This window comes from Bemisia tabaci, chromosome 7 (genome assembly GCF_918797505.1).
Source record: "Bemisia tabaci chromosome 7, PGI_BMITA_v3".
Taxonomy (NCBI): domain Eukaryota; kingdom Metazoa; phylum Arthropoda; class Insecta; order Hemiptera; family Aleyrodidae; genus Bemisia; species Bemisia tabaci.
In genome coordinates, this window is record NC_092799.1 from 39,816,826 (window position 1) to 39,827,872 (window position 11,047).

Sequence of the window (11,047 nt, forward strand, 5' to 3'; positions counted from 1 at the left end):
AGTTTGTAAAAAGATAAGAAGATCTTATCAAAATAGATGTAAATGAAACCTACCTCTACTTAGGCACACATAGACAGACCACACAGGAAAATCATAGTTTCCTTTAATATTTTATGGATTGCCAACATGTTTCGTGCAATTTTTACAGTTAGAGGCTAGAAACGATCCTCCATCAGAATGACAGTTTTTCAAATGAATGCTGTGGGAACTTCATACATGAAAAAATTTCATATATTCCTAGTGAAGTTGCGCAATCAACTTTTTTAATTGTAATCAAATTGAAAAATCGATTGCCTACCCTGCACCACAGTATATTGAAAGTATATTCTCCATTTGAATTTCCTGTAACATTGAAAGGGAAGTCGCATTCTTATATTCTTTTTGAAAAAAAGTATATTGGCAATGAGTGTACAGTTTGAGATTGTAGAGCCAGATAATGCTGATTTGAGGGTTATTGCATTATTATAAGACTAGCTCATGATGTCTCGTCGCACACAATTCAATGGAGTGTTTCTGGATTAAGTATTTTAAGTACGCTTTGGCAGTAAATTTCAGTGTTTTACGTTTAGTTTGTACTTTTGTCATTCAGTCTCCAGTATTTAAAACATTACTGCAAGTGAGTAAATTTGAAATATTATCAATTTTCTGTTTTAGGTTCCTAACACTGAAAATCTAGAATATAAGTTAGTATCTATCGAATGCTCTGGAGAGTTGGATAGAAATAGATTAAACTTAACGTTTAACAAGCTTGCTAACTTTATCAGATCACCCAGCCTAAGCTCTGTTGAAGCACTTTCTCCTCGAGATGACTCATCGGGTAAGAAAATTCGGAATTTCTCCTGCGTATAGGCATGTTAAATGCATCTCTACTTCTTTGATGCGTATATTAGAACAGATTTTAAAGATTTTTTGACAACAGAAGGACGCTGTTTAAACATTTGAGAGTTGCCAAATTTTCTCCAATGAAATATTTATTTTTAAGGACGGTTGTAATATTTTCTCTTGAAATTTTCAGTTAATTTAGATCTGGGTGCAAATCAAATTATCTGAAAAATTGACGGAAAATATTCCCAGAAATTCCCGACAATTTTCATTTTATCCAGGGGAAACCAACAACGTTTGAAGGTTCATAAACCTCTGTCATAATTTGAAAAGAAGGCAGGTGGCTTGTCAAGAGATTATCACCTTTGTGCTCTCCTGGCTTTGCCCTAGTAGACAACTACAACAAGAAGTGAAAATTTGCTCAGTGAGAGAACTTTTATCATAGATTACTCTGAAATTTTTACTTTCAAAAGTGAGAAATCTTGCATATATCTCTCTAAATCTTCATTTGGAAGTGAAGGATTGGTAAATCAGTCGTGAGATTTTACATACTAAAAGAATATTGCCCTATGTGTTTCATAAGTGTTTCTTTAGTTCGTTCAAATTATTTTCTCTTTCAATCCCTCTTATTTATTTTTTCCTCTTCTTCATCATCATTTTGTATTTTTATGATGAATCAGATGGAGATGAGCCTTTGTTGAGTGGCACAGGAGAGGTTTCGAAAGACTGCCCTGAAGACGAATTATCTTCTTGGGCTGATGTGTTGGCTAGATGGAGAGCAAACAATGCAAAACCACGACAATTGAACTCGCTAGTCAAACAAGGTATTCCGGAAGCCTTGAGAGGAGAGGTGTGGCAGAGATTAGCACAAAGTGAAAATGATGATGCAACCATGGATACCTACAGAATACTTATCACCCAAGTGAGTGTTTTTTTTTCTACAAAATTTTGAAACGATGATTTGCAGTGTCTTAATGCTTTGGTTGACCTATCAGTTGTCGATCAGTGATGCGGTATTTTCACTAGTGGATGCAGTTAAAACTGTTCAAGGAGTCAGCATCTACGCTATTTAGGGTGTTAACTTGTACAATTGCTGAAATTTTTCTGTCGGCAACAATATCATAATAGCTTCTCTAAACAAGCACTGCTCTTGTGGTGACCCAATTCATTGTGCCATACTTATTGGACTCAATTTTACAAGAGAATATCTGAACGAAAAAGAAAATATTCCTTCAAAATTTAAGGCACATTAATCAGTTGCTACAAAATGATACCAATGGCTTTATGTGGATTTGATTAAAAGAAGCTGGTGTCTATTATTTGAATTATAGTGCAAGTTCCTAGCTTGGCATATCAATTTCACTAAGAGCAGAACCCACACATTGTAAATATTGTCACCTTCCGGCCGAAGCATCACAAGCGTCATTCACGCCTCAATGCTGTATTCCTCGACACCTCAATGTTGTTTTGATGTTCTCTTTAAAATTTTTACAAATACTTCTATGAAAATTTCAGGGATTATTTGATGACGAAAAAAGTATCCAATGAAATTTTAAAGCAATTCTGTTCACTAGTTCTCTGTCAAAACTTTGACAAGTTTGAGAGGTCTGACAACATAGTGCCTGAGCACAAATGATATTTGTAATACTCTTGCGGAAAGGCAGCAATATATCTGAATCATTGCTCTTTTATTCCCCCTTCCTCCTTGGACCCACCTAAATATATCAGTGTCTTTTTACTTTTGTTGTACTTGAGGGTGAAACCTTATTTTACCTGCTCTGGGTAGCTGTAACCATTTCAGACTTAATTTTTCGTTTGATTATGTTTTAATCTAAGTATGCGTTTCCTATGTTAAGCAGTATTTATTTAACTTGTTTTTTTTTTCTTTTTCAGGAAAGCAGTTGCGAAAGTGTAATTCAAAGAGATATCAACCGTACTTTTCCTGCGAATGATTTTTTCAAGGAAGCAGGAGGAATGGGCCAAGACTCCCTGTATAGGATATCTAAAGCATACGCTGTTCATGACTCTGAAGTTGGATACTGCCAGGGACTCAGTTTTCTAGCAGCCACACTCCTTCTTCATGTATGTTTAGTTTCATCTCACGCAGTTTCTTATTTATCCTTCTCTAATCTCCAGTATTTATAATTTTATCAATTTAATATTAAATTCTATTTGAGTATTATTTCCATCTCCTTAAACGAGATGTCAGTCCAAAAAATGAAGCTGCACTATAATGATAGCTTAGAATGAGATACGAACAGAGGTTTAATAGCTGCATTCAGACTCTGCTTCGTCTACTTGCTATGCAGGGAAAGCAAAAACCTCGCGACACCACAGGTCCAGTGCTGGCCAACGGGATGCTGATCAGCACGGCACCAGCAACTGATTGTGAGCTCCTGGAAAAATGCTGAAACCTCTGATCCTAATTCTGTCCAATAAAACTTAAAAGTCCACAATAAATCTAAAATAAGTGTCTTATTAAGAACTTAATACCTTCATCTGAAAGAGCATCTGAGTTTTTCACCATCTTTTCATTTAGTCACTCTTGTATTTATCCCACCCCCCTTTGGACCTTTGAACCTATGATGTCACGTGCTTGACCTCAACATTTGCATTTTAACTCATACCTTGCATACTAATTAATATTTTTTAGTATGATTTGCAGCATTTGTCAAGGTTTTAGCTCCGATACCGATTTCCCTCATTATCTCAACATTATTTTTTGGGTAGAAATCCCCTCCAACTAAATTAGAGAAGCTTCCTGTCAAAGTTTCTAAGTATGCAGATAAAACAGATGTTTCCTATTTGTTAATCAAGTGCAAAAATTATGGAAAATAACTCTATGAAGACGCAATGATGTTTAGTTTTAAGGACCAATAGTTTTGATCAAGATTCATTGATGATTGTAATCAGGGAACCAGAGGCAGGGGCTACCAGCAAAACCGGTAAATGTCAGGAAATTTTAAAGAAACGGAGAAAACCTGAAAACGTTGGAGAAAAATTGTTGGGTCACATTTAATCGCTTTTCAGAATGGGTTTGACAAAATTATGTCTTTTTAACCATCTGGCATATTTTCAAATGTCAAAGAATTTTACAAAAATGTGTCAGGGAAATCAGGGAAATTCATTTTCTAAATTGCTTGAGGAAAAGAGTTACCTCAGTTGAGATGCCAATCAGGTCGAATGTTATTAAGTAACCAATTCCAACCAATAAATTAAGGCCTGGTGTCAATTATGGTGTCAAAATAGGTGTTAATTTTTACTGAAGTGTGTCCTTTCTTTTCTTTTGTTTGCAGATGCCAGAAGAGCAAGCCTTTTGTGTGTTGGTGAAACTTATGTATGATTATGGACTTAGAGACTTGTATAAAGATGGTTTTGAAAATTTGTATTTAAGACTTTACCAACTCAACCGGTTGATAGAAGTAAGTTCTTTTAAGCCTTATCCACTAGGTAGATACTAACGGACAACAATCGCGGGAATAGTTTAGCTGAAACTCGATGCATGTCTAAATATTCTATCAAAATTGTATGTGCAGAGCCCTCAGAAATATAACGCTGCTCAGAAAGCTCGACACGACCATTTTCGAGCACTTTTGCCTGCACTTCTTCCACGTGGCTAAAGTCAGTTGCCGTTAATGGTCGATTCCTGTGCTCCGCATCTTCGACGGACTCCTGACTAGTTTTAAACTGCTTAGACCACTCAAAACACCAAGAACAACTCATACAATGATCTTAGTAAACTTTACTTAGCACACTGAAAGTTTTGGTACAAGGTATACTGAGTTAGGAACAAAATTTAATTAAAATCCTTTGCTCTATCAGTGATCGCATGATTAAAATCACAGAACGCACTTGACTTTCTCGTATTCAAGGTGACATAGAATGAACACTGATCAAAATGAACAAAATCTGTGAATCTAGCGTTCTTCAGTATGTTATCAGCTATCAGGAGAGTCCAAAGAAACTTAATTTAGATGCAAAATGGGCTAGTTATCACCAAAATCCGGTTTCTTATCTAACAGACCTCGTATTATGCTTGAAAATGTTGGTTTTTGCAAGAGGCATTATTGAATATTTGTTTGATTCTAAGTTCAGATGATCTTCAGCGAATTTATTTAATCCTAATGATCTTCTCTTTATCTTCTTTACAGGAGCAGATTCCCGCCTTATGGTCTCATCTGAAAGAAAAAGGAGTGGAGACTCACATGTTTGCATCTCAATGGTTCTTGACATTATACACTGCTAGATTTCCCTTGTATTTTGTATTTAGAGTCATAGATCTTTTTCTCTTTCAAGGTCTCGACACATTATTTCAAATTGCCCTTGCTTTGCTCATGGTAAGTCATGTTCTTTTCTGCTATAGTTTTAAGGAGAACATTTTTTACATGGCTAAAAATTATTAGGTGAAAATGAACTAAAAAACTGAAATTCATTTGCTCTATTTTTCAAAACTTAACTTTACAGTCTCCTGGCTGCCTCTACAGTGGTATGTCAACCTTTATGCTACAGAAATCGATAAGTCACTGAAAACAACAACAACATCTGGAAAACTTAAGTGAGGGGGAAAAAATAAGTGAATTTCAGTGCTCAATCTTATTTTTACCTTTTTAATTTTTTGAAGATTAGCTACCCTTTAGCTTATCTTACTCATCCGTCGTGTATTTGTCAGTAAGAATATTTCTTTGTTCAGCTCCCTTCATTTTCTGCTGGAATTTTTCCAAAGCATTTGCAGCAAGTGCAGAAAATTTGTTGATACCTGCAGAATTCTTCAAACTATATGCCACAAAATACATTTAAAACCCGTGTCTTCAGAAATATGTGCAAACTGCCGGCTTTTCATCAAGATCTGCAATGTAGTCTGCAATCCCTAATAGTGTATTGTTATCGGTAGAACTGATTACCCAGGCTCTTGAGCCTAAAATCGGCGCTTCTTTAACGTCTGGGCATATTTCTATCTTCACATAAGCCCTGTAGAGCATAGAATTTCATAGGGAACAAGGTGCATTAGGGTGCGGCTTATTTCCGTCATGTCTGAAAATCGACGAGGTTCGGGTGGCAATCACTTCTATCTATGAAAATAATAGGCTGTATAAAATTTGAGCCAATTTGAAGCTTTTTTAGATGATGCTCAAAGGGATCAAAACTACGGGCAAAATTACATTGGTTTGAATGGGCGGAAAAACGCCTGATCTGCGAAAATGCGTTTTTTGGATCTAAAATGCGCTTAAATGGAGAAAACCTGACCAGCTCTAAGAGAGGCATCTAGGAGGCCATTCGAAATAAGAAAATCACGGTTTTTACCCATCAGTGGGGAGAGGGGGGTCACGGCGTTGCCGGTTTCAAGGTGCCGCGCCCGCAGCTAAGTGATTGCTTTTGAGACTTTCTGATCGAACTCAAAATAACTGTTTTGAAGTTGAAGAAGCAAATGCATCTCATAACTTGATGAGAAATAATGTATAATAGTTGTTTAAGCCCTTGAGAACTATTCTTGGCCCTTTACAATGTTGCCTTCCTTACTATTTCTCGGGCCTGGAACGAAATTGGTGTACATACATACTTTATCTTGCACTCAAGTGATCCCCCCTACTCTCACCCATGGGTCAAAAGTGTGATATTCTCATTTCGAATGGCCCCCTAGATGCCTCTCAAGAGCTGGACAGGTTTTCTTCATTTAAGCGCATTTTAGAAAGAAAAAACGCATTTTCGCAGATCAGGCGTTTTTCCGCCCATTGAAACCAATGTAATTTTGCCTGTAGTTTTGATCCCTTTGAGCATCATCTAAAAAAGCTTCAAATTGGCTCAAATTTAATACAGCCTATTATTTTCATAGATAGAACCGATTGTCACCGGGACCTTGTTGATTTTCAGACATGACGGAAACAAGCTGCACCCTAAGGGCTTATGTAGAAATAGAGACATGTCTTTACGTTAGAAGAGCGACAAAATGTATGCAAATGCACCAAAAATCTGCACTTTCCGAGAACCTCCACAGAAGACTCATTCATAAGAGTATTTTTCCTTTATAGAGTATCTGTAATTCTGGCCTGACTCTCAGAAGAAAAATTCAGTATATCCTGGTAGAAGTGAACTTGTCTATTGCCTAATCATATGCTATGAAACTTGATAATCTAGATCTCTGAATTTTTTCATCCTCAGTATGCAAATAGCTTTTCAAGAGTTCTGTTATATTTCATGAGATTTGCTGTGGGCACGAAATCAAGAAAATCTACTTTCCAACATATGTAATAAACTCTACCTGTTATGAGATAAATCACACAGCACCATATTAAGTTTTGAACAACTTCAAGTAATTTTCCAATCATTTCCATGCTAATAATGTAGAAATTGTGCGTATGAAAAAGTGAAGTATTGGTCCTATAGTTAACTTGTGTAGCTCACATTAAATTTAATTCATTGAAGCGCGTTTTCTCAGAAATGGTCCTTTTCTCTGCAGATTTAAATCCTCCTCTCCCAAGTAGATTTTTATTCTAACTGATGACTTAAAAACTTTCTTGTTAAAAGAAAGTCCTAAAAATTGTGATTTTGGATTTGATATGAGTTTGTGGACTTTTCTTCTGCTTACAGATGATCAAAAAAGATTTATTAGCTCTTGATTTTGAAAATATTTTGAAATATTTCCGAGTATCATTACCGAAAAAATGCCGAAATGAGGAAACAGCAGGACTTCTAATCAAATATGCCTGTAGCATCAAAGTGAAGAAACTGAAGAAGTATCAACAAGAATTCCTTGCGCTAAAAGGTAGATCTGTCATTTGGTATTGCTAGAATGTTTTGGGTGCTCGGTAGTTTCACTCTCTTTTCCTTCATTTCCCTCATCTCATCCTATAGGTTTTTCTGTTTTGTTGAATTGTAGCGACATATTGGCTATTTTATCTACTTTGTTTTGCTATCTTTTTTAATGTTTTTTATGATTCATTTCTAACCTCTGGTATGTGGTGTTGAACTTGCTAGGTTTTATTGTCTCCATTTCTCAAGGAGTTTTTTTTTTCTTTTGCCTGCATTTTTCTCCCCATAACAGCATAACTTTTTTCTCTCTTTTGGTTTTTTCTTCTAGTCACCGAGTAATCTTAACTTATCCTGTAGTCTTCATAGTCTTTTTGCCTCTACTTTAAGTCATGAAAAGTAGAATCTCAAGTACGGCGTATAAGAGTCATGATGCTTCTTGTAAAAGGGAAAAACATACTCTTCTGAGTTTAATTAAATTTCATTCGTTTAATTTATCATTCTTTGCCAGTGTGCATTCATTTCATAGCTACAGATCTTTAAAAATGTAAATTGTAACCATCTGGATTTATTGGAAAATTAGTTACCTCTCAAAATGACCTACATGGTTTTCCTTGTGATATTCTCTGCTTTCTCTGTCGCATTATATTTGGAAAACCTACTAAGGAAATTTAGTTATGTCTCAAATGATTTGAAAAGAAAATTATTTGACTTTTTACATGAACTGAAGGAGAGTGTGTGATTTATTCACATTAAAGACTTCAAGAAGAAAATCAAAACCAATAATACTAAAATTCTCTTTCCTAAACTATAACCTCATATGATATAATTAAATGTGTTTGAACCCCAAAAAATGATGAAATGATCGTTAAAGACCTTAAGAGCAGTTTTGCAAACTCGTTCTTTGCCTCAAGTTCTCAGAAATTACACTTTTGCTGTTTAAGCTGATCAATAGCTAGAAACAAGATAAAGTAACTTTTCACCGTAGTAAAACACACGAACACCATAGTAAGGTGTGGAAATAATGAATTTGCCACACTTCCCCCCCCTTCTCCTTGCTTCACTCACATTTGCATTGTTTAGCAAAACAGTCATATCTAAATTGCAGTGTTTCAAAATCTCATCATCGGTTATGATTTTTTGGAAGGAAACCAACCAACATTTTTATGGGAAGAACCCTCACAAAGGCAAGAAAAATTGCAGTGGGTTTATTTGTTGGTCTCCTTACAAAAAATTAAAATATGAGATGAAATTTTGGAACACAGCAATGTAGGTGTGACTGTTTTGCTTAACTTTTCCATTTGTAGTGCTTAAAGCCCATGAAACTGTCCTGCTACCGGAAAGCACAATACCTGCAAAGAATAGGCCTTTAGAGAAATTCAGCTTCACAGTAGGCTTCATTGCACGATGTCCTATAAAGTAGTTCCATGTTTACACTCATTTTTCGCACATTAATATTTTCTCAATTTTTGTCATCATTATTTTGTATAATCTTGTTCCCTCAAATGTGCCATGTGAGATTCTAAAATACAACGACAATCAATGGAACAATAGTTTATTTCCCTTGTGTGTCGTGTTCCTTCTTATCAAAGCAGAAAAGTCTAAGATCACTTCTTTTACCACATGAAGAACACCTCTCCTTCTCTACAGAGTAATAATCTAAGAAACAAATTTTTTTTGTCCTAATTTTTCGTTGGATCGGCTTTCGTTTGTTTTTTTGATTACTGTAAATGCTCCTAAATCTATTCACTAAGAGTATTGCAAATGGATCAAACTTAACAGGGAAGAAGTATTAATTATAAGCCTTCGCTAATAATAAGTCGACGGCGTAAGTCCGCAGTCACATTTCTTGTTTGCGATTACTGAAAATCTCTGCCTCTACGTTATTTTTTTAAAAGAGAACAAATTGGCATCATTCCTTGAAGGTGTTGCAGAATTTTCTTTGCACGGAGAAGAAAAATCACGGCAATTTTAAAGAATTGCTGTAAAGTAGTTTTTCGTTTAAAAAATAAAGTATGACAGGAAGTCTGCAACTTCACAAACCGAGTTATGTGATTGCCGACTTACACCGTCGAAGTGTATTTTCATTATCCATATATTTTTTAGGAAACCGAGTACACAATATTACATTGAATACTCCAATTACATGAAACACTGTATGATATTCTTGCACCCGATTTTCATAGGGTGCAGGAATTTTGTCAGATGATCATTCCTGTTGAAATCATTTAGTTAGTTATTTTCTTTTTAAAAAGTTTACAGTTGGTTTTGCGAAAAAAACTGGGTCAAGGTTTATGCAGATTATGGTTTTAGTGCCTACCGCTAATAGAGGTTTAGAAAGTTCTTCTCTGCCATATTTAAGCCATTTGTATCAGATCTGTAGTTGGACACATTTATTTACAACATATACGTCAGGAATGGGCCAGTATCCTCCACTTATTAATTCACTTTCCAAAAGTGTAGCATGAGCTGAGCCTCTAGGAATTTTTTCGGTTTTTTTTTAACCCTAAATGGCAAGGAAACCCCGTCCTGAAAATGCAAGAATGGGACCCCTGTGATACAATGTTTTGGTAGCTCTGATGACGTAGCCAGGTGGAGGAAACGGCATTTGCTGACTTGCTCAACTCAATTTCAAGCATCGTTTTGCTACTTCAACTTGACTGTTTACTTTTGATTGGCTGATTGATGTTGACAAGCTTTTTCACCCCATATGAATGATTTTTTGAACTTTTTGGTTTTTTCACAAAATTTTACGGAAAGAAAATTATCCTGAAACCCAGGAAAAATTCCTTCCACTACCCCATTAATCGTGTATGACAGAGTCCTATTAGAAACAAATCTCAGGTAACCCGTATTAAAGCCATCGAACTAAGCAAAATGTGAATTTGAAAGTTAAACCATTCGTTACCATGTATAAATGAAAACATACAGAAGAGTTACATTATGAGCTTGTCAAGTCAATAGGTTAAAAGAAAAAATGAGAAGTGCCTCGCTATACAAACAATGAGCCTTCTTTATTAAGTCCCAAAGCAAGAAATTCAAAGGCCATTTAGTTTTCTTATTCCAAGTCCAGGTCTTACAAATAATGATAGGTTGTGCAATAAGTCTCAGCATTTCTTTTGAAATCTTAATTGTATTTTACATGCTTGAACATACACTTATTGTGCTTCTTGCACATCTTGTGTGTCCTTAAAAGTTCATACTTGAACTTTTTTTTCATGAACATTTTATCGTTTTAAGATTTTGATCAATTACAATTGACCTACAATTTTCTAGTTTGAGTGTGCTTCTTTAACATAGAAAAATTATTAATAATCTTGTTTTCCATGTTGAAGAGCCTTCTTTATTAAGCCCCAAAGCAAGAAATTCAAAGGCCATTTAGTTTTCTTATTCTGAGTCTGGGTTTTAATGTAATGGATCTTTTTGTTTAAAGCTTCCTAATCGTTCAATGGCGAAGACGTGTATATTTCACTTTCTGTTT

General features: G+C 35.3%; 2 protein-coding genes across 3 annotated transcripts in view; both read left to right on the plus strand.

Annotated features, from left to right (window-relative positions):
- Positions 1-11,047, plus strand: part of LOC109032971 (small ribosomal subunit protein eS1) — a 248,432-nt gene that overhangs the window by 209,530 nt on the left and 27,855 nt on the right. The window lies entirely within an intron of this gene.
- Positions 1-11,047, plus strand: part of GAPcenA (GTPase activating protein and centrosome-associated) — a 38,962-nt gene that overhangs the window by 9,556 nt on the left and 18,359 nt on the right. For both annotated transcript variants that reach the window (XM_019045331.2, XM_019045332.2), the window contains exons 9-14: positions 655-817; positions 1,503-1,744; positions 2,716-2,904; positions 4,119-4,244; positions 4,974-5,159; positions 7,408-7,582. In XM_019045331.2, coding sequence (XP_018900876.2) covers positions 655-817; positions 1,503-1,744; positions 2,716-2,904; positions 4,119-4,244; positions 4,974-5,159; positions 7,408-7,582 — 1,081 coding nt within the window. The remainder of the gene's footprint in view (positions 1-654; positions 818-1,502; positions 1,745-2,715; positions 2,905-4,118; positions 4,245-4,973; positions 5,160-7,407; positions 7,583-11,047) is intronic.